Genomic DNA, 24,838 nt, shown 5'->3' on the forward strand with positions numbered 1-24,838 from the left:
TTATCATTAAGGCATTTTATGGCATGTTGTCCCAGCTTAGATTTACAGAGGGACATTTTTGATATTTTTCTCCTCAAGGTGTCCTGAGTGGGATGCATGCTCTACATTTTGTACAGATGTAGCAAGTGCCTCTGAGTGTGCTTACCACAAGTCCCCATGGGCTTTGTACCTTAGGTGGGCATTATTATTACTCCTCCTCTTACGTGCTGCAGCTGCTAAAATCAGGATCATGCTGTCAAACCTGCAAAATCGTCCAGTTTTCCACTTTAAATAGTTGTCATAGTCACTTTTAATTTCAACATTATGTAGTTCAAACAAATCTGCCCTTTAAAACTCAGTAAAATGTAACAAGATCAGATTCCTTTTCTCCTGAAACCCCTCCTTCCTGTTACAAGTCCAGACATTCTTTTTGGTATTCACCCTAAATTTTCCTTTTTTCTCTTTCATCCTATTGCTCCTTGGTATAGCCTCCTTGAACCAGCCAAAGGTTCCCTTGTCTCTTCTTGGAGTTTATACTTGGTGGACAGTTACCATAGCCTCACATAAGATTGGCCAATTCACACAAATGTTTAGCTCCTTTAGTCTTTCCTCAAGTCACTCGATCCACACTCACCTTCTGTGAATTCTCTTTAAATTGTTTAAATCTTTCTGGGACTTGTTGTGAAAGTTAGACATTTGGTTCATATTCTATGTCTGAAAATATTTCATTGGCATCCACACAATATTGGAAGCAGTTTGAATTCAATGTACAGAATCCATTCTGTTTTTGATGGAACGATTTCAGGTACTTCATCAAATTCACATATTGGCATTTCAGTCTTCCTGCTCTCCAGCCATTTTGTAAATCCAGGAGTTTTCAATTACAGATCACTGAACGTACATGGCTATAATCCACATTGCATTTATTCTGCTATATACACAATGTAATTGGGACCTTTTAGAGAGTCATAGTCGTTATGATGCTGGAGAGTGCTGTGTGTGGCTGAGGAAGTGTTTTCATCCAGACCAATACAAGAAAAGCCAATTGCTTTCTTGTGAAGTGGTGAAAATTAACACTTTTTTGGGGTTTCTGGTTACATTGAGTTAGCATGTACATTCTCTTCCCTGCTGATTCAATACAATAAATGTACAACACTCCTGTACATCATCCATGCTTTGTCAAGATAAGTTTGTCCCAAGAATATATTTTGCACATAATACTCAGAATCTCCAAAATCCTAATGAGAGGATAGTTTATTATGCTAATATTCTGTAACTCTTTAGAAACTTTTTTTCTTCACTATGCAGTGCAAAGCCTGCATGCAGCTATGATTTCCTGGAGTAACATCTTGGGGCTTATCTACATTAGAGCATTTTGGTGTTGCAACATCTTTGCAGCACCTCAATGTGCCTGTAAAACACCCCATCTTCACTAAAAACTGCTTGCATTGGTGCACAGTTGTTCTTGCTACCATTGCAGTTGAAGTTGCTCTGAAAAAAAATCTCCGCATTGCAATCTACCCAGGGTCACTCTGCTCTGTTGCAATGCCAGAGTGGACAGAAAGGCTTTATGTGCTCTGTGCTTAATTTTGTGCAACTGTTAAAATTTAAATGGATAAAAATTGAAGAAAATTCTTAAAAATAAACATTGATAATAGCTGTTGAAACTATTTTTTAAAAAATCGAATTCTTTCAAACCTACATATATCTCTTCATGAGGGTTCATTATGGTCTACGTTCTGTCACTGGATCTGTCTCTGTTAGTGTGTAGCCCTCTTCTGAAGTTTGAGGGATGTCAGTACACTGTTTGAGGTTGGATGGAGGTGGGGGATCTGTTTCTCTGAAGACTCAGACCCTGATTTGTGTCCAGAAATAGTGTGATAGATGAATGACTAACATTTTTATAACTGGCGCCAAATTCATATCAAATGGTTAAAGAGATTGTTTCCTGAGCTTTTGGCCAACTAAGTATAGTCGGTTTGATTTAGTAATTGGAAATGTCTGGGAAGTTACCTTAAAGTCAATGGAATTCATATGTCACATTAGAGGGAAGGGGAGGGGGAAAACGGCTTGCAACATCTGATCACCTCATCAGTTCCAAGTAACAGTTTTAGCACTAAAAATTGAATTGTGGTGGTGATTCAAAGGTCATCATTCTGCCGCTTGTCAAGTTGAATTGAATTTATTTTTTTCACAATAAAATGACTGAATGATTTAGATGTACAGCTTTGTTATTGTTTGAAAGTAACTGCTAGTACCATGTTGTAAAGATGAAAACTAAGCGATTAAAATAAAATTTCAAGTTCAAAACCTCAACTACCTAAAGTCAGGTTGTTACATTGACAAATATGTCAGGAATGTATGTTTAATATTAGTGTGTAAATTAGAATATCTGTCATTTATCTGCACACACAATGTCCTAGAAGGTATTTTAATGCGTCTTAAATTCTCTTTTGTCTTTTCAGACAAGATGCTTTGTCTGAATTTTGCTGCCTTAATATTAAACACAGCCATAATTTGAACAAGAAATTCACTTTTTACTTATATGTTGGTTTAATTGCATCCAGGCTTTGGAAGCAGTGGAAGTCTCAGTCTTCTGGAAACCTCATTCAAGCGAGATCCTGTGAATTCATTTACAAATGCCATTAAAATTGTTTTCCAAAAAATGATGCTTTTTGAACATTTGGTAACTATTCATCGTCGCTCAAAAAGAATACAATAACATACACATTCTGTCATACAGCACCTTCTACTGGAATGTCTGTTTTGGGTGAGAGCTGACTATGGTATCAGCAAGTCTTCTCAAGGGAAGAATCTATTTTTCTCTGACATTTTAAGAAGGTTTGCCCAATACCACAAGCTTAAGGTGATTTGCTTTTCTAAGGCCGTGTGGACAGGTTCAGAAGTAATTAGAACAGGGCTGATCCTATGTTTTGAAGGTACTTCACTGAAGTAAGGTATGCAGTGTGCCATCCAGCTTCCTCACTTGTGACTACATTCCTTCAACATGTGCATATTCGTTACCCACCTTCCACCCCTGCAGCCACTGACTGCCAAGCAAGCGTTGGGTAGTGCATAAACCAGACAGCAGGCAAAGAGCACAAAAAGAGTGCAGATGAGATCTGGCAGGGAAAGAAAGCTGCCTTGCTACCCTGTTGTGCTGGGCCACAGATCAGTGGGGAAGGAACAGAAGCACTGAACCAGAGGGTGGGGTGAGAGAGAGTTTGGCTGGAGGGTGCTGAGAGGCCAGGCAGTATATGAAGTTGTCAGCTGTTTGTTAGCAAGGGGTCAGAGCGATGCAAATACTTAGGGAGCATGGACCTAAGGTCATAGCTAGGTATGGGTATTTCTCTGGGCATAGCTGAAGGATAATTTGATCAAGGGTGTCCTAGAAAGACTGGTCATTCAGAAGAGCTGAAAACTGAAGACTGGCCCTAGATGTACTGTGATGAGAAAAGCAGTTGAATAGGCCTTTTCTATGTGGAATATCAGGGCCAAGTTCATAGATAACACTGCAAAGGACAAATAATTAGCACACACTCTCAGTACCCGACAAAGCCGAGACAGAGCACTGCAGGTTTGCTCTATGTACTGATGCAGTAATAATGTCCAGGAGAGAAAGCCACACCGTATGTGTAGAGACACACTCATGTGTACTGAACTATCTTTTGAGCAACACGTACAGTAATGCTGTTATTCCATAAACATTTACCTTACAATTATGGAAAGCTAATGCCAAATTCCTTGTATTATTTAAGGCGAGGAAAGGAGCTGGGCACACTAGATGAACAGTAGTTCTGTCGTTACTATGCTTGCAGGGAAGTGATTGATTTGTAGGGAGAAGCAGCCAGGGAAATATCCCCAACTCTCTCCTGCCAACTGTCTGTGTCTCTGACTTTAAACTTGCAAAAACTTCCCAGCCAAGGAATGCATTTTTCTCCTCCCTTTATTTGTCTGTGGTTTGCATTATCATTTGCTGAAGATAGTAAAGCATGCTAATTACCTTGGACTGCAGCTGTGAGACCTATGCTTGGTGGCTTTCTGATGGCAACATTTTTGTGGTGTTGTATAAATTACACACACACATACATTAAAAGGATGTTATTAATCTTTAATTACATGATCACATACTACTCTTTTCTACAAGCCCCCTGCCTATCTAGTGCATGGAATGGATGGTGCTCACTTAATGAACCGCTGTTCAATATTTTGTTTTCGCAGCATTATTCAATGTATAGCCCCATGCCTTATTTACCACACGCTGTTCAAACCCTGCTCTGAAAACAGAATTAACTTCCTCCTGGGCTTTTCTGTAGTGCTCATCACTCTAACATTGGAGTGCTTCCCAAACGTTAATTTATTTTCACAACCCCCCTTTGGAGATGAGGGATTGTTATTGTTATTTTATTATTATATTTTATTAATAAAAATAATAAGGCAAACTGAGGCAAAGATGGTAAGGTCAAAAGTATCCACTGATTTTGTGTGCCCAATATGGGACACCCAGGATATGTTTTTTTCAGAGTGCTTAGCATTATATAGCTTCATTCAAAGCACAACTCCTATTGACTTTCTGTGGCAGAGACAGGGATAGAATCCAGTGTTCCAAGGCAGCATTCAGCTGCCTTACCCATGAGACTTTCTCTTCCTACAGTTCCCTGCCTCCTGCATGACACACCTTCCAAGCAGTACCCAGTGGCTCCTTAGACACCTTTGAGGTGTGGTGGGTGCCATCTGGGGTTCTCTGCTCAATGTCCCCATCTGGCACCCTGATTGTAAACATATGACCCTCACTTCCATTCCATTCCATTTGTTGTCCCCCAGAATTAGTTGATCCCTGATTCCCTGAGGTTATTTTCCCCCCTGGTATTTCCCCTCTGAACAAATAAGGCCTTTCTGGTTTACTAGCGGGATCTCTTTCGGGGATCCATCATGTACATGGGGACCAAATAGGCCTGTGCACTCAATAAGGCAGGAGCCCTGTGGAGGAAAAAATAGTATGTTTTCTAGAGCTGGTCAAATAACTGATTTTTTTCAGTTTGCTGGCAGAGGGAGGAGGGTTTAACCTGAACCAAAATTGCAAACAAAATTGACAAACCAAAAAAGCCTTACACAAAGTCACCCCTTGCCAAATTTTGAGTCCCCACTCCAAAACCAGGTGCTTCAAGCTTCGCTAAGAATTTTTTTTTAACAATGACAAAAAACCCTTATTTTTTATCTGCCTCATTCCTGGAAATGGCGGAACCATTTAGGCTGAAATTTTCCAAAAAGTTTCAGCCTAAGGCAGACATTTGGCATGGAATATTTCAGCCTGACCAATTAATCTGGCAAGGTGATAAGCAACTAAAACAGGGTCTTATAATGGAAAGTGTCGGGTGACCATAAAAATAATAGGTCATGCTGCTGGTCCCGCCTATAATAATAACAAAGCACTTGTAACACAATGATGAACAGAAATAGTAGATTGGAACATCTTTTTATTTTTAAGTATGAACCAGGGGGTGAATACAACATGTTGGAAAAGCAGTAATAGTAAGAGCTTATTGCATTAGCAGATATTCAGGGTCTTGACTTTTGATGAAAGCAAGAACCCCCAACATGAGAAATGGCATAGTATCCATAAAAGCAACTGAAAGGGGTGGCACAGGTAACTCTTTGACATGCTGATTGAGGAGCGTTGTGCTGAGCAGAAGCCTAGAGGAAGCTGCATTTACTGTGTATTACAATGTGTTCTAAAGAAAGTTGCTTTTTGTCTGGTTTTTGTATAGTTCCTTATTTGTATTAAGGAATAACGGGTTAGAACAAAGTTCATACTCAAAGCAGATTTGCACACAATGCCTACTAGAAATACTAAATTTCTGTTCATTCCTTGCAGAAAACTGTAAGCATTTTGCTTTGAAATGATTCTGCTGATATACCTGTGAATTTTAGCTGGTGGTTTTCCTTTATTTGCATTGCTGGGGACTTGGAAATGGGATTGTTGTGGTTAGTTCATCTGCTCCTCCTGCTTGGTCCTCACTTGAAGTGGTGATCCTCCATTAGTATCCTCAGAACTGTTTGCTGTGATTAGGATTATTACTTCAAATGTGAAATAAGCAGCAGGAGTAAATGAGCAAACACAAAGCTCCTATCCTGCTATTGGATTTATGTAGACAGACTCCTGTGTCTGTGTAGAGCCCAATTGACTTAAGCAGAACTCCAGACACATAGATATATATTTAATCAATAGAACTCCACATAGGTGCACAGATCCAGTGATAGGATCATGGCCATAGGCTTTAGACTTATGCTAGTGCCCATAAATAGAAAATGAGAAAAGAAAGGCAGAACCAGAAAGTGAAAATGTACATCTAAACCTGCTTTTAGGTATCCCCTAATGACCCAGCAAAAATCAGTTGCCTTGTAGAGATGGTCTTTTAAAACCAAATCAAATATCACTGGCAGTCTTAGTACAGATTTAATTGTCAGCATAATTTTCTACAAACTGAATGTGCCAACCACATCATCTCTGCTTTAAGTTTATTGACTTCAGTGGAGTTTCACCAAGTATTAATTTGGCTTAGTGTCTTTCAAAATTGGCATAGATACCTTTTTAAAAACAATGCTGGAGTTGACAATACTTTTTCTTGTATAAAGAAAACACTTTTTAGTTTATAAAAACTCTGCTTGTGAAAGCATTTTGATTTGTTTCTATCTCTTGTATTAGGGCAAATATGCTGTGGCACATTTTTTGGTGGTGACTATAAATATATGCCATCATTTTTATTGTGTTTTTGAATAATAAAGCCAGATGAGACACTGAAGAACCAGCTAATCTGAAGGGTTTCATGTTTAGACATTCTTAAGACTTTTTGCCAGGTTTTCTCTAATAGAAATAATTTTCATTGGTTTCCCATTAAATGAGACAACAGTGGTGCTGTTTAAATGCCTCAAGCATGACACACGGTTTCTGTAAATGTGTTTTAGTGAAAGGATTTTTGAATTTGGATGGACTCCTGCAGCATATTTGAATGGGAGCAGCCAGGGTACAAAGGTAGCTAAGGATTTGCAGTAAATTGGCTAAGATCAGCCAGAGAAGATCCCTTTGGACAGCCCAATCTGAATGCTTAATGGCCTATCCATCGCACAGTGAAATGGGCACTGACAAAAACTTGAGAAAATAAAATTCGCAGACTTTTTTTAAAAAATTCATTTCTTCTGGAGTGAGGTGATAGACATCTGGCTGTCTGATGGATCAAGGGTCTGGAAAGACAATCAAAAGTGTAAATCAATGTAGTTCTGTATTCTGTGGAGCTATTCCTATTTACACCAACTGAGGAGATGTCTCCACATGTTTAGATTTTGTTTCCATTTTCTTATTGTTAAAAATAGGTAACGTAGAAGCTGTTTTTTTTCCAAGTGGTTTTTATTTTCCTGGAATAAATATCTGTGTCTGTGAAATTTTAGTAATAGACAGCGGTGGAAGCAGGAGTCCCCCTTAAAACTGTGGACTAGGTGCTGTGGAGGCAGTTGTATTGTTAGTTTTCCCACACCAGTTCTCTTGTGGACCTATTCAATATTGAAATGCCAAGTATGCTAAACCATATCACAGTGGAGTGATATGGTCTGTTTATCTGTGATTGAACGGAGTCACTAAATTTTATGTAAGACTTGAGACTGAACTTGAATCCTCCCACTGGCAGTGGAAAATGTGAGAAGAGATGTTTCCCCCAATCATTTAAACAGCTCTCTGTTTAGCAGATTTGCACAGTCAGAATAAAATACAATAATGATAAAAGCTAGGCAAGAATTTTTCAGGTGCTTTGTTAACTGAGATTCCTTGACATTGGAAGGTCTGTGATTTAAGCTGGAAAGCGTTATTGTGGGAAAACAACTGGCTAGTTATTGGTTAGTCTCTAAGGTGCCACAAGTACTCCTTTTCTTTTTGCAAATACAGACTAACACGGCTGTTACTCTGAAACCTGGCTAGAGCAGTAACAGATATACTTGCTGCATTGTCCCTGTTTCTGCTGCATTGCAAAGCTAATAAAGATTAGGTTCAAATAACACTTCAGAGGCTTTGGAAGTGAATTCAGAGAACTCTTCAGTGCTGCAAAGCTGAAATCAATAGCGGAACAAAAGATTTAAGGTTCGAGCTGCACTCCTAAAAAGCTGGAGACAGGCGTTGCCTGTATTTTGTTCATACATCCAAAAGGCATGTTCTGTTAATTGTATTTTAGCTGCAAGGAATGCAGAAAACTTAATACAATTAACAGATGGAGAAAGGAAGAAAGGTTAACAATACAGGATTGGTGAAGGAGTTACCTGGTAAAACGGAACATATACAATCAGCAGGGCTAGATGAGATGCACACCAGGGTTTTAGATAGTCTCTGAGGTGCCACAAGTACTCCTTTTCTTTTTGTATTAGCAAAGGAAATTGCTGAACTTCTAGGAATATGTTTCAATAAAGTATAAGAATTTGGAGAGGTACCAGATGGCTTGAAAGGTAAAAGTTTTATGTACCAGTATCTTTAAAAAGGAAAGCCCAGGAAATTGCTGATCAATTAGTTTGACTTCCATACCAGATAAAATATTCCAACATAAATTAAGAGAGCAGAATTGTGAATACTTGGGAGCAGTGATGAGCTGCCAAAATCTTAACAACGGGTTCCCTCCTCACCCCACGAGGGGGTTGTTGTCCACCCCCGCCCCCCAGGACTCCTGCCCCATCCAACCCGCCCGCGTTCCTTGACACCCCCCCAGGACCCACCCCTGCCCTATCCACCCCCCTCCCCTGTCCCCTGACTGCCCCCAGAACCAGGAAGGAGGGTCTTGTGGGCCACTGTAGTGGGTGCCCACCCCACTCCTAAGAGCCAGAGGCACAGTCCTGGAGGTGCTTACCTGGGGCAGCTCCCAGGAAGCATCCGGCAGGTCCCTCTGGCTCCTAGGTGTGGGGGAGCGTAGCTGGGGGAGGAGCAGGGGGAGCGGCCACTCCCCCACTGATCACATCAAAAGTGGCACCTTAGGCACCGACTCCCTGGGGAAAAAACCTCCCACGGGGAAAAAACCTCCTGGGCTGGAGCACCCGCGGCAACTTCCCACCCCGCGCCCGGCCCCAGATCACCTCACCTCCGCTCCGCCTCCTCCACTGAAGGTGCTGCCCCACTCTGCTTCTCCGCCCCACCCTGCTTCCCACAAATCAGCTGTTCGGCGGGAAGCCTAGGGGGGTCAAGAAGCAGGCTGTGGCTTCACACTCAGGCCGAGGGTGGCAGAGGTGAGCTGAGGGGGGGGGAGCACGAGGAGGCGCGGGCAGCCCTCCTCACCCCCCAGCTCACCTCCGCCTCCCTGGGCCTGAGCGGGAAGCCGCTGCCTGCTTCTCAGCCTGCCCCAGCTTCCCTCGAGAACAGCTGATTTGCAGGAAGCCTAGGGGGGCTGAGAAGCAGGCAGTGGCTTCACACTCAGGTGGAGGGTGGCGGAGGTGAGCTGGGGCAGGAAGTGGTTTCCCTGCGTGCCCCTCCGCTAGGGTTACCTGCTGCAGCGTGGGCAACCCTCCTCACGCCCTCCCGCCCCAGCTCACCTCCGCCTCCCTGGGCCTGAGCGAGAAGCCTCGGCCTGCTTCTCAGCCCGTCCCGGCTTCCCGCAAGAACAGCTGATTCGCGGGAAGCCTGGGGGGGAGGGGCGGGGAAGCAGAGCGGGGTGGCGCGTTCAGGGGAGGAGGTGGAGGCGGAACGGAGGTGGGCTGGGGCTGGGGGGGGCAGGGAGCTGCCGGTGGGTGCTCTGCACTCACCAAATTTTCCTCTTTGGTGCTCCAGGGCTGGAGCACCCATCGAGTCGGCACCTCACAACCAGTTCTAAAAGGGCTTCTAAATTTAACAACTGGTTCTATCAAACCGGTGCAAACCGGCTCCAGCTCACCACTGCTTGGGAGAAAAGACAAATAGCAGGGGGTTCATATAAATTAGTTGTGCCAGCCTCCAGGCAGACTGTTACAAACCAGGGCACAAGCCCCAACTGGTTGTGTGTTTTATACTTAGATTTCACCAACCAAGTATCAAGTGTGAACTCCTCAAGTATTATAACAGCCTTAACATGGAGTCACAGACAGTCCCCTTGGGTACTCTGGTCTGTCTTGCCACCCAGCAATCCTGTATTTGTGATTGATGATCCCTTACACCAAAAGTTACAACAATATTCAGTTTACTCCAAGTCCCAAAGGACCAGTCACTTACTCCAGGTCAATTGTACCTCAGATCTTCCATCAAAGATAACACTTGTAGTCAATCCTGTAATAAACTAAAGTTTTATTAACTAGGAAAAAGAAATGAGAGGTATTTACAAGGTTAAAGCAGGTAAACATACACTCACAAATGAATTTTATTCTTAAGTATCAAAAAGAAACAGAAGCTGCTGTAACATGCAAGCTCTGTATGTCTATAAGCTCAAATGTAGTTGCACACTCAGAAAATATGGCTCATGAGATATTGTATGTGAATCAGAGTCCTGGCATTATATAAGAGCAAAACTGAAAAACCACTACTGTTGAATACTTATGATTTACTGGGGTACTGCCTAGCAATTAAACCAGGCCAGTGCTTGATTGTGCTAGGCATTGCATAAATGTATAATGCGTGGCAGTTTCTGTCCCAAAGAGCATAAACATTTGAAGAAATTCAAAGGACCTATCTCCAGAATGGTATAACTATGAGGAATTCAACATACAAAGACAGACTGAAGGAGTTTCATTTTTTTGCATTCTGGGAAAAATGGAGATTGAGAGCTATTACATTATACTGTACGAACCCCTTCAAAAAAACACTGTCGAGAAAAGATTATTCAAGTTATCTGAAAGTGGTTTAAAAAAGGGAGAAAAAATGGCCTACAGCTAAAATTGGAAAGAATTAGACTAGATAACTTGATAAGGTAACTCTTCTTTTCCATCTACCGTGAAGCTCAGATGGTACCTTAGGAAAATGGCTTGAACAGGGAGAGGTTGGGCACGGCAGTAGACTGCTGAAAGACATAGTGGAAACACTGTCAGTGGTGCTCAAATAGGAATTATATATGGAAATGCCTGTCATGATATTGAGTTGATTGAAGTGAAAGGTTCTAATTATTTATGTTTGCCCTGTCAGTGACTTTGCTTTGCAGAAAGACAAGCCTGAATAAGAAAGAGGCTGATGATGTGTGAGCACGTTGAAAGTTTGATATGTATTTGGGAAGCATGCTAAGCATGCCAGAGTTTCAACCTGTGTAGAAGGCATGTAGGTAAAATGTTAATTCCTATCTTTCACTTTTCAATTATTTTCTTGGCTGTCAGTGACTAAAATGGAACTAGTAGATCATAAGTATTTTATGTATGGATAAAATGTGTTTAAATATATTAAATAAATTGAGTAGATTTTATTTGGAAATTGTTCTTTAAGTGAATAGAAAGGAAACTAAAAGCTTTAATGTGAAGTCAGGACCAGGTTGAGGAGTTTAGTGTATTAAATATACTTTTGAAAAGCAATAAATATACTATGAAAAGTATGTTCTCTATTTTAAAAAAAAACATAAGGGCAAACATCTGCTTATTCAAGGACCCAGTTATTGTCATTTGTGTGATTTACTGGTGAAATCTAGAAACCCTTTTTAAACTGTTAGGACATACCTAGTGAGTGTAAATTGTCAAAGCTCATCTTTTTAAATGTTTGTGGAAGAACGGAAGTATTCATGAAAGCGAAGAATGAATACAAGAATTTAGGCCCTCACGTAAAGCCTAATCCAAAGCCTATTGAGTTAAATGAAAAGACTCCCATGGGCTTTTATAAGACCCACAGTGAGGAGGGATTGTCCAATGGTTAGAGCACTCGTCTGTGAGATTGGGGTTCAAGCCTGCTCTCCTGCTGATAATAGCTCATCTTAATTAATTAGCCTCTTAAAGTTGGTCTGGCAACTTCCACCTTTTCATATTCTCTGTATGTATATATATATCCTCTTACTATATGTTCCATTCTATGCATCTGATGAAGTGGGCTGTAGCCCACAAAAGCTTATGCTCAAATAAATTTGTTAGTCTCTAAGGTGCCACAAGTATTCCTGTGCTTTGTGCTCTATCACAAACATCCTGTGAGACCCTGAGCAAGTCACTTCGTCTCTCTGTACCTTAGTTCCCCATCTGTAAAAAGGGGATAATAGCACTTCCTTTCCTCACCGGGTGTTTTATCAGAGTGTGAGGTGCTCAGGTACTACAGTGATGATGTACATATAAGTATCTAAGATAGCTTATCAGTGCCTGCCTGCATGCACTATCCTCCCCTAGCTCTGCATCAGTGCAGCTCAGTATAGGTCTGAAGTATAACCTCTTAATGAACCTTCCCTGATTAGGTACTTCCAGATGTTCTGAATTTTGGCAGAAGTATGATGATTTTGTGATATGGACACAAGCCTATCCAGGAAACATGAATTAGACCACCAAGGTCACTTTCATCTGTGACACAGCGCAGGCTTGAAACCAGCTACTTATCTATCAAGAAGTGAGTCTCTTTGCATTATCTGCTGCCTCAAACTCTGCTCAAACTCTTGTTTCAAATAACATCATTCCTTAATTATTTTGTGTGGATAACCATAACCAGGCATAGAAACGTACTGCAGCAGACATGTAGATGCAACCTCAGTGCTTCAGGCAGGGCTGTGATTTAGTCAATTCAGGTGCTTATTCCTTCTAAACATGCCAAGATACAGCACTATCCACAGCTGGTAATTTTAACTTCTTGCCAACCCATATGTTCATGGTTTACTATCTATGGTCATGGTCTGTAACTAGAGTTGATCAAGAATTTTCAAAGTTTTTCCATTTATTAATGGCCCTTTTATAACTGTTTTTGCAAGAACTTGGAACGTTGTTTTGCTTTACAATTGTTTTGCTTTACATTACATTTTTTAATCAAAATGTTTTCTGAAAATATAGAATAACATTTACAACAAAAATGTCAGTTACCGTAAACCTGTTTTTGTAAACAAAAAAAGAAAAATGTTTTAAATTTAAAAAAATAAATTATGCAAAAATTAAAAAGGGTTTGTTTCAAACCTTCTAAACAAAAACAACTTAATGAAATGAGTTTATTTTTCAACCATCTGTCTCTATCACTGAATTCTGATGCATGCTAGGCAGCAGAAATGCTGTTACATAAAATTTACTTTATAGTATGTAATTACATTGCTGTGCATGTGCTTTGGACGTACAAGAAGAAAAAGCTTGTGGCCTCAAGAACTTACAAAGTAAGGGCCAAATTCTGCTCTCAGATACTGGGATGTGATTTCCATTGACTTCAGTGAGACTCATGCACATGCATTTTGGGGCAGAGTTTGGCTGCACATCCCACTGGATTACAATGGGTGATGATGTAAAGAGTTGGAGAGTGACTCAGATAAACATAGGAAGGGAATTTTGCATTTGATAGCACATTGCCTTTTTTTTTAAAGAAAGAAGATGCTGAATCATTCTTTCAGAAATGTCTTGTTTCCTTTTGTTTTGGTGGTATGTTTCCTTTTAAGAATGGTCAAGTATCAGTAAAAATAGATAAGACTGTAGAAGAAATTAAATGGGCCATGAGACAAAGGAAGTCTAGATAGATGCCTGCATGATTTCACTTTATTATGACGCATTGACTTTCTGGAAATACATGGAAAGCTTTTTTGGCTATCAGTTTTAGAAAATCCCTTCTAAACAATTTTCATGAAAGGCTAGGTCGGAGCTCACTGTAACAAAGGTTGTGACCAAAACTGATGTGAATTTTTCCCCATTTATTTATTTATTTATATACACTGAAAGTATTCATCAGTGAACCATACTCAAGTCTGGGAAATCCAGGAGGACTGTAAGGACTAGGAAAAAAGATTTTGCCAGCGACTATAGGTCAGACAAATGAAACAGTGCCAAAATCTTAGTCAATGGTTTAACTGCTCTTAGAAGTAGTTTCAGTATTAGAACAACCCATTTATGCATTTCCAAAAGTGAATTATCCTAGTGCCGCTTTGGAACAGTTTTGCTAATTGCAGGCATGTGTCCAGTTTGGGAAAGTGATAGTAATTTTCTAGTATTTAGCCAAAAGCTATTTAAACTGATTAAGATTTCAAGAAAAGTTTAAAAACCCCTCTGTTTCAAATATTTTTGAAGTTGAAGAATAAATAAGATTTAGTTTTTAAATGTTACCTGTGGTATTGTACCTGCTCCCCATTTAGGCTGATTTTGAGGCAACACTAACGATATGTGACATATATAATAAAGCGCTTCACAATCCTAGATCTCAAAGTGCTTTCCTGAACTAGGTAACCTTTAATATTCACATCGTGCAGATGAGGAAATTGAGGCAGAAATGGGGTAAAACATTCAGAAGTGTCTGTTGATTTTGGTTTCAGAGTGGTAGCCGTGTTAGTCTGTATCAGCAAAAACAACGAGGAGTTCTTGTGGCACCTTAGAGACTAACAAATGTATTTGGGCATTAGCTTTCGTGGGCTAAAACCCATTTCATCAGATGCGTGGAGTGAAAAATACAGTAAGCAGTATAAATATTACAGCACATGAAAAGGTGGGAGTTGTCTTACCAAGAGGGGAGTGTGTGGCGGGGGTCAGTGCTAACCAAGCCAATTCAATTAAGGTGGAAGTGGCTTATTCTCAATTGTTGACAAGAAGGGGTGAATATAAAGAGAGGGAAAATTACTTTTGTAGTGCTAACGAGGCCAATGCAATCAAGGTAGATGTCGCCCATTTCCGAAAGTTGACAAGAAGGTGTGAGTATCAGCAGAAGGAAAATTACTTTTTGTAGTGACCCATCCACTCCCAGTCTTTATTCAGGCCTAATTTGATGGTGTCCAGTTTGCAAATTAATTCCAGTTCTGCAGTTTCTCGTTGAAGTCTGTTTTTGAAGTTTTTTTGTTGAAGAATTTGTTAGTCTCTAAGGTGCCACAAGGACTCCTTGTTGTTTTTGTTGATTTTGGTTGCTCTATTTGAGACAGCTGCAGGGGTTCCGTGCTTCTGGAAATCAGCCCTTAGTTACTCAAATTAGTTACTCAAATTTGAGCAACAAAAATTGGTGACTTGTTTTGAAATTTTTGCCCTTACACTCTCTGGGCCTCAGTTTCTGTAGTGCTGCTGTCCTTTTCATCACTTGCTGGCTGGACAAAAATATTGAGGGTTATAGGGTCATGTTAATGGGGTTGGGGTTTTTAACTGGAGCTTAATGGTACTCTAGCTAAGTAGTTAAAATCCTGAATATTGAGTTGAAAATTTTACCATTGCACTAAGATTCAGGACTAAAAATGGCAGGTTATCATCCTGTTTCCTCTCTGTTTCTCACTGATGGGCGAGCACTGTTTGCTGAGAAGGTATCTGTTACGAATCTATCAGGTTGAGGCAGTAAAATTTTTGAAAATCTACCTTTATTGAAAAATTTTAACACTTTAAGCTAGCTAGCCTAGTAGCTAAGTAAAATAATTTGTCACTAGATTGATGCTTTCTTTCTGTGCTAGTGTACTGTGAAAAGGAGGTGACGTAAAAAACTTACACAATTATGGGTTCTAGTTTTTGTTTTCCTTCAGCATATTAGAAAGTTAAACATTCTACCAATATGAGATTGATTTATCTAGTTCATTTCTATGGGCCCTATCACAGTTGAATCTGAAAGCTTAAATTAGTAGGTGTAAATAAGTATTGCTTCACCTGAGCTCTGGTCCTAAATGTTTGTCTTCACAATTGGAGCTGGTTAAGAGTGTGTGTGGGTTCCACAAAAACTTTTCAAAACTGTCACCCTATTTTTATACATATTTCTCACCAGCTCTGTTACTGACCAAAACACAAGATGTAAGTTTTGCAAAAAATGCTTGAAATTTTGGATCTGTTTTTTAAATCAAAAGTTGTGATTTTGATAAAAAATTGCATTTTGAAAATTGTCCCCAATCCCTACTCATAGCATCCCTATTTGGTAAGGAGCTACTATTATCCCAATAATAATGATAAATGGGGAACTTCAGTGCAAAGACACAAGGAGATGAAGTACCTTTCCCAAAGTCCCATGAGAAGTCTGTGGTAGAGGTGGGACATGAACCCAGGTCTCCTCAGTCCCACTCCAAGACCATCCTTCCTCCTTGAACATGCTTTTAAAATATATTCAAAGCAACAGATTTTCAATGAACCTATGTGTAGCATTATTGGAAGGATCAGCAAGCACAGGGCATCTATCATCAGCAGACACTCTGATATCATGGTGGGAAGTGTGATTAAAAACTACTAGATACATGAGAGTTGCTGGGGAATTTTGTAAGAAGCTAAAATCTGGGGCAATGGTGAATGTGACCTTTTTCCTGGAGTCTCTCCTTTTGAAACTCAGATGCTCATGCTGTTCTTAAAGCTTTTCTTGACCAGGCAATAATATGGGTGTGTGATAAATGGCGGTAGGGAATGGGAAACTTAAAAACTGATTGTAGCCTCTGATGAAAGAAAAGGAATAAACCCAAGGGAATGGATGGGGTTTTGTGGCGCTTTCAAAGTCTCACACTTAGTTTTGTAGCATCATGATTAATTTTTGTGTTTGTGTATATTTTTTGTAGTGACACATTGTAGCATGCTGCAAAGGTTACAACTGGGCTTAAGAGGACACAGGGAGCCTACACAACTTTCAGTCCCCCCATCAGAGCACTCAAAATATCTGTTTTTCAGGCAGGCTGCACAAAAATATTGTCTGGGTCACATTTTATATTATGTTTTTAATATATTCATATATAAATGGTTTATAAAGGTTAAATGTATCATAAGTGTTATCAGACTATTATAGACCTAAGCAGTATGTATTATAGATTATTATTAGCACATCAGCAGAATGTGTTATAAATGCTTGTGACCTTAATCTATATAAAGAAATAAATCTTCAAAAAAAAAGCAAAGAATCAGTGTTGACCTGTTGTCTCCTACCAACTCTTATGTACATATGATAGTTCACAATGATTCAAAAGAGACAGACTAGCAAATGGGCTTTTTCCTACCATCACACTGTAACTTTTAGAAGTAGCCAAGACCTCATTAAGGCAGTGCATTTCTCAGCTAGTGCAAGATTGTTTTGAATAGTGTATTTTCCTAGCTTTGTCCTGTCCAACTTTTAATAACTCAAGAGCTGAGGTTTTCACTGTTTCCTCCGGGTGACTCTTCCATAACTTTAAAGTAGAAAATACAGTGATATAAAAATAAGAAAAAAAAAGACTACTTTTTGGCAACCCATCAGTGAATATTTTGATCTTTTTACTCATGTATTGTCCACAGTTAGTAGGGACAGGGTGTACAGGAAATGATTTATGTGCCAGAAATACAGATAGGCAAGAGCATGATCTCAAGACTGCACAAGGAAGAACAAGCAAGTACAAAACCTCAGACTGTCAGAAGACGTGTGCCAAAATAAAAATTAATTTAAAAAAATCAGTGACATTTAAAAAAAAATCAAGTCAGAGTCTGAGCTGGTGTAAATTGATATTGCTCCTCTGACATTCAATGGAATGATGTTGATTTATGTCAGCTGAGGAGCTGCCCTTGTTATTTAGGAGGTATAGGTGATAGATTTCATTTTTAAAGTTGCAATCCCCTCGCCTTGATTGTTCTGACATTATTATGATGTAGTTAACTCTTGTTGCACTGAAGCCATTACTGAATTTTCAGCGCTAATGCGTTCTGTATTTCAAACCTAACATTATAACTTTGATTAGTGTTTGGCAGTGGGGTAGCATTCTGTCCCGTCCTTACAATTATGTCTCAGTAACTCTCAGTGGTATTTCTAGGGTGCATAAGTGTGTGTGTGTCGTGTTTGTTTTAAAACAATATTTGAATTCCCTTGGAGATCTCAGGGGGGTGGGTGAACAAAAAAACAGATGGCTGTTTGGCTGGAAGCATTGTTTTAGCAAGCTCATTATAATGATTTAATAAAGATAAAGCAATTTGTGACACGTGGATGTGGCTTTGGCACAATGGCCAACTGGGAGAGACTTAGGCTTCAATGCCTCCATCAGCCAAACAGATACATCTCTGTAGACAGAGGGTGGATAATGACCAGGCAGCTCCTATGTCTGACCTTTAGTACGCTGTCTTCTGCTATAAAGAAAACTGCTCCTTCACCTGACATAAATATATGAAAACCAACACACAATTTCAGCAATAGCTCTCTTTTCACTGCTTTTTTCCAAAATAAAGTAGATACAGGTGAATTAGTTAATCAATGGTACTTGTTGCTTTTGTAGAATTCTGAGCCCATTCTTTGAAATCTATCTCTTCTCAGTAGAGAAACTTGACATGCTGGTCTAGTTCTTTGTGTGACATCCCATAGTCTTTCTAAGTACACACACATGCATTTTTGGTGTCTTGGACATTGTTGTTGTTTAGTTTCAAGAATATTGCAGCTGGGACTAAGACACAAGTTAAAATACCCAGTAATGGAAATAATAGAATTGTATGTAGATAGGAAGAAAAAATAAACAAACCATAGATGGAATGAGTTTTAAATATAAGCTAAGAAATAACTGTGGCCAGCTTTTAACATTTCATGCAAGTGTTTGAGTTTCAACTGTGTTGAATCTGAGCCCAGTAAATAGAATAATACAAAGCTATTGTGAAAGGGAAATGACTAAATTTGGTTTATTGTATTTCTCTTGAAATATCATTTGACATTTGTTACACGACAGTTCAGTAACAAAGTTGCTTATTTTGGACAACTATTACCCCATTAACTTCACAAAGTTCATGAATGTATTCTTTCCTTGGATACTTCAGATTTTAATGTTATTGTAAATAATAATTACAATTTTAGTTATGACCATGGCATAAATGTACTCATTTGTTTCTTGATCTTACATTTCTATGGTGCTCATCACTGTAATACCAACATTAGGGCCAGAGCTGGGTGAATTTTTTCTGACAAATAGGGTATTTGCCAAAAAATCCATTTTTTGGTCAACCCACAATTATTCACAGATTTGACATGAATTTGTGAAATAGTTTTGGCCCCAAATTTTTGGGGGACTTGGATTGTGTGTGGCGTACTAAACAGGGTGGTTGTTTTTTTATTTGATAATTTTGTTTTTCAATTTTTGGATTCAGTTGGACCTGACCTTTTTTTTTAAAAAAAAATTCAGAACAGCAAAGTAATCAAAAAGCCCCAGCAATATTCACTCAGCTCTACATGGGACTTGATCCTACCAAGCCATTACTCATGATCCCCTGTAGCAGGATCCCTTGCATGACTTTTAGTGAGCAAGTAGATAAGTCACTGCAGTAGTGCTATTCCACATGCTGCACAAAGTAGCTGAGGCAATTGGCACGCTTAGCTCCAATTGTTCACTGCCTGCTTCTGTCTGTAATATAGGAAGGGCCAGGCAATCCACATGGTGATTGCTCAGAGGCATATTCCCTTGTGACTTTTGCTGGTGAGGTCCCTCTCATGGCAAGATTTCTACTGAAGAACAGGTGTTTTGACTGCACAGGACAGCCACAATTCCTCTAACTGTGCTTCTAATTCCTAACCTACGTAGCAGAAGAGATGCCTCCTGTAACATAGCTTTTTGGATCTGAGCTTGGGACATCTTTATTAGACTTGTAAAAGCAATTAATAAAGAAGAAAGTGATAATGATCTCGCTGGAAATCATAATATAACACCCCTGTTCTTTATTGTAATAGATGTGTCCTGAAAGCAGCAGAAATATCAGAGAGGTACAGTGTGCATCATACAACAACAAACCATTTATGGGTCGATTTTATGAGTGGGAACCTTTTGCAGAAGGTAAGAAGTCAAATCCATTTTATGGTTATTACATGTAGTGCATTTTGGAAATAGAAACATCTTTAACTCAGGAAATATCAACAGGCTTTAACTGTCCTTAAACCCTGTTGACCTTCCTCTCTTCATCCACTGTAGTATATGTGACTGATAAAAGCCTAACACCAATATTTCCTAGTTACCTCCTTAGTTAGTACAACCAGAGGTGACTGTTTTCAACTTCTGTATCTTCTCTTTTGCTTTCTTACATTTGGAGGCTATGTCCACAACTGGTGTAAACAGAGTGTCTCTCCATTTAAGTAAATGGAGCTAAACAATTTTACATCAGATTAGCATCTTGCCCATGGTTCTTACACATCCTACTCAAGATTCTCTGGATAATGCATTCGCTTTCTATGGACATCTTCAGCAGTTGGGGTAGGGAACAGCAGAGGATAACTGTGCTAGGAATTTGCCCAGCTGGGACTAGAACTGAACACCCTGGGATATAAAAGCAACAGCAGCTTACTAGTAGCTTGCCATCTCTAGTCAGAAGTTGGCCCGGAGGTGAGGCGGGTTAGAACCCCTCTCTTCTAGAGACATATATTTTGAACTTTGAGGTTGCAATTATTTATTTATTCATCTTCGTGTAAGCAATGGTTGGGCCCCCCTCAGGCGAGATCTGTGATTATCACTGTATAAATATTTATGGTGTATATAGAAACGTATTCTTCAAATATTTCTTTGTGGCTGAGAGAAGGCTAGTTCATGTTATGCTTTATTAACTTTGTCAAGAAGACGGTGAAGACATCAGTGGAACAAAGAGAACTCAAGCACAGAGAAGTATGTGCACTATCAGGGCAAGATCCTCCCTGCTGACTGCTGGGTAAAAGGGCTGGAGATGCCTAAAAAGCCTTGTATCTGGCTGCAGGAGGATTTCTCAGGTTGCAGAGATTGTGGAAGACAACTGGTGGGCTGCTTCTGAGGTACTGCTCATACGGTCTGGTGTAGGTGGTGTCTCAGGGTTTGGACTGCATCACTATGGAGTTTCTAGACAGTGCTGTGGGCCTATTATGTTCTAGCTTCTGGAGCAGCTCCGGATTACAAGGGAGCAAAGGAGACTTAAAGTCATCACTGTCCCCCTTCCCACTGGGGTATGATTTCTGTGCTGCACCTCTGAGTGTAGCAGAGACTGTCACCCTGAAATTTGAAAGTGGAGCATGTTAAGAAGAGTTTTTTGATCCATCCATTTTCCTCTTTTAGTATTTATTTTAAATCTTTACCTCAGGCCACTCACTCTGGCTGTTCTCAGCTCTGGAGAGCCCCGTATTATTCCTGTCACTTGGATTGCGGTAGCACTGCAAAATATGCAGCAAAGAGATGGACCCTGCCCTGAGAAACTCACAATCTAGAGAAGAGAATGTATTTGGATGTTTTAATTAGATCTTTTTTCTTACTAGCTGTGCTCCCTGCTTCTTCAACTGCCCCTTCTTCAACATAATGCAACACTCAGTAGTTGAAGTAACACATTATGCCACAGCCAGATTAACTTGAATAGATGGCTTCTTAGTAGCTAAATCTACTTTACTGGATACTGTGACCCTCTCTTTTGGTTAATGTCTGTAGGTATTTCTCTCTCTGTATCAGGCTTTTCAGTCACATCGGCAGGTTCCAATGGAGCTATCCATAACAGTCATTAATTCAAAGAGGTATTTTTACTTTCACACTCTGCCCCTTTAAAATCTGAAGTCAGCGTAGACACAATGTTGCCTGTTGTGTGCATGTCTTCCATTTAGAGATCTTTTGTGCTCTCTAGTTAAATAGTCTAGACTGAACCTACTAATTAGCTACTTGGGTTTGTTTTACTTAATCCCAGGTTTAGCACTATGCTGTTGATGGTGTAGCATTGTTTCCCTAATCCAAACAGGAAAAAGATTCCTAAGATTTTTCTTAGAATGTCATAAGGATTCTCTTTGCCACTTTGGGAGTCTAGTGTCTTCGAGCCAAAGATTAATTTAATTTTTTCTCCCTCCTCATCCAAAAATGTCTAGCAAATGGAGAGAGAGAAATTGTTTCATATTGATGTTTAATAATGTTTTAACTAATGATTTGTGTCTGTGTAGCACTGTAAATTGACACTCACAAACATTCCTTATTTAGTATAGGAACATTCGTCTACTAGGTAGCTACTAGATTGGATTATAAAAAAATTCTGAATAACAATAATAATTAATAAATAAAGTGATGCATTTTCAAATGCACCAATTTCTTCTTGGGTTGTGATTCTGCACCCCGCATGTTGAGTAGAACTTAGATACATGAGAAGACCTACTGAAATACTACATAGTCTGAATTGGAAGACTGGGGCCTTAATTTATAAAAGGCCTGCTTTTAAATGGAAGTGGAGTAGGACAGAATATGCTGAAATACACGTTCAGGGAATGGAATTCTTAAAGTGAGTGAAACACATTTGGAGTGCTAATTGTTTGTTTCTTTCCTCGTCCTTGAACTCAGTTATATTATTATTCCCCACTACAATCTGCATTTGAAAAAAATGATGGTGCTATTAGGGAATGAGTCTTTACAACTTCTTGGCTGACCATTCCTAAGAACAAGTATTTTTAAAGGATATGTTGTTGCTGCTGTTAGCTATGAAGAGGAGGTGGAATATTATTGATTTTTGTAAAAGCCCAGAGATGGTAAATTGTGACTCCTTTGAAGGTGAAGATGTGGGCCTGCTGACATGGAATACAAATCAACCTGCTGTATAGTGGAGGCAGGAAGTAAGATTTCATTTCAGTGAGGGAGGGTCCCATCAAGCTGGCTCAGTGCAGGGCTCCTCTATTTCTATACCACTTCTTGAAGGGCACAACCTGGAAGAGGTACTCATTGCTGGAAAAAATCTGTGGTTCACATATTTTTAATCACATTAGTCTTGCTTTTTATATATATATAAAATAAGGGAGCTGTCCTACTGCTAAAGGTTGCTTATCTACAATATCACCTGGTGAGATGGATAAAGTAAGTTTCAGCAAAAATATGTATATCCGTGCAAGTCTCTTGTAATTAAAATCACACTTGTTTCAATCTCCTCCTTTTTATTTGCTGAGTGTGAAATTGTAATTTTGTTAGAAGTATTGCATAAAGTGATTTAGGAATCTAAGAATTTACAAGTATTGACAGGCTCTAGTTATTATTGGTACTTGAATATAAGAGGAACTGCCCTCATTTAGCTGAAGCTTAACTCACAATCTTTTCATTTCTAAACTTTCATGGCTTAGCCCTTTAAAATACTGTAAGGAATTTGGTTTGGTTATTTAAATAGGCGTGACATTTTCCCAAAGAACTTTCAGAGGTACTATGCGTCCAGAAAGAGAATGCAATATATCGGCTACAGATCAGTATACTATATTGGTCATAGATGCAGTATGCTGGCCATAGGATAGCATGGCTTATTTTTCTTATCTATAACTTCTTGCTTGTTATCTGTTTGCCCAAGTAATGAATTACAAACACACTCACTACGTACATCACAGATTGTCACTCTCTACATCAAAACTGTTCTCCAGAACAGGGGAATCTGTCACAAGGACTGATTTGGGCAATTCCCCTCTCTCACATTTTAATTCTTTTATATGGATAATCACTACATGCAGAGCCATAAAACTCCTCCAGTTGAATTCACAGTGGCAAAACCTCCATCTTGAAAGAGCAAAAGATTGAATTCTTCAGTCCTTCCTTGACTTTTTCTTGGGGGAAACTCCCATTATGGTCCAGGAGTGTTGCAAGAGCGTGAGGGTTCCTTTTATAGACACATACCTCTTCATGCCTTCTCTGTGCTAGGAAATAGCATCATTTCATCAACTGCTTTAGCTGAAAAGGTGTAAGCAGAGGCATTGTTGACCTTGCCTACCTGTACGGCTAAACTTGGGTCAACACCAGATCAGCTAAACCAGTTGCTGACACCTGAGTGGTGAAATGGTGTTAACCATTGGATTAGCCAAGGCTTCAGTCCTGGCTTTAATTCCAGCGGCATGCTGCAATTAGTTTTACTTCTGTATTTAAAAGCATCAACAGGGAAGTTTCTACAGTCGATGTTGTGTTGTGTCTTAATTTAAATTTACCCTGTGGTATGTGGTGGCAGTGAGGGAAAGCCCAGAGAGCTGAACCCCTTTCACCCACCACATTGTGCAATCATGAAGAAGCAGGGCAAGGTACACTCCTAGCACATGAGTGCTAAGAAGGAGGCCTCTTGACACAAGATGGCCCCAAAGGATCATGATACATAGGGGTTGCCAGGTGTCTGGTTTTCAACCGGGACGCCCAGTTGAAAAGGAACCCTGGCAGCTCTGGTCAGCACAACTGACGAGGCCACTAAATGTCCAGTTGGCAGTGCAGTGGGGCTAAGGCAGGTTCCCTTCCTGCCCTGGCTCTGGCGGCTCCTCAAAGCAGCTGGCATATTCTGGCTCCTAGGCACAGGGGTGGCCACGGGGCTCTGCACATTGCCCCTGACCCGAACAGTGGCTCCGCAGCTCCCATAGGCCAGGAACCGTGGCCAATGGGAGCTGCGGGGATGGTCCCTGCGGGCGTGGGCAGCAAGCAGAGACCTCTGGTCCCTCTGCCTAGGAGCCGGACACGCCAGCCACTTCTGGGAGCTGCTTGAGGTAAGTGCCACCCGGCTGGAGCCCAATCCCCACCTCCAATTCCCTGCCCCAGCCCTGAGCCCCCTCCCGTACCCCAACCCCCTGCCTCAGGTCTGAGCCCCCTCTCGCACTCTGAACCCCTCAGCCCACCCCCCAGCCTGGAGCCCCCTACTGCACCCCAAACACCTCATCCCCAACCCCACACCCCCAGCCACGCCCTGAGCCCCTTCGTGCACCCCGAACTCCTCATCCCTGGCCCCATCGTGGAGCCCTCACACACTTCTGCACCCAACCCCCCTGCCCCAGTCCAGAGCCCCCTCCTACACCTAGAACCCCTCATTTCTGTCTCTACCCTGGAGCCTGCACTCCCAGCTGGAGCCCTCACCTCGTCCTGGACCCCAATCCCCTGCCCCAGCCTGGTGAAAGTGAGTAAGGGTGGGGGAGAGTGAATGACAGAGGGAGGAG

At 40.5% G+C, this 24,838-nt stretch overlaps 1 protein-coding gene across 2 annotated transcripts in view; it reads left to right on the top strand.

Annotated features, from left to right (window-relative positions):
* The window catches only part of THSD4 (thrombospondin type 1 domain containing 4), a 621,627-nt gene that overhangs the window by 107,751 nt on the left and 489,038 nt on the right, over positions 1-24,838 (top strand). For both annotated transcript variants that reach the window (XM_073303716.1, XM_073303717.2), the window contains one exon: positions 19,652-19,754. In XM_073303716.1, the coding sequence (XP_073159817.1) occupies positions 19,652-19,754 (103 nt within the window). The remainder of the gene's footprint in view (positions 1-19,651; positions 19,755-24,838) is intronic.

The sequence above is a fragment of the Lepidochelys kempii genome, chromosome 10, assembly GCF_965140285.1.
Source record: "Lepidochelys kempii isolate rLepKem1 chromosome 10, rLepKem1.hap1, whole genome shotgun sequence".
NCBI classification, from domain to species: domain Eukaryota; kingdom Metazoa; phylum Chordata; order Testudines; family Cheloniidae; genus Lepidochelys; species Lepidochelys kempii.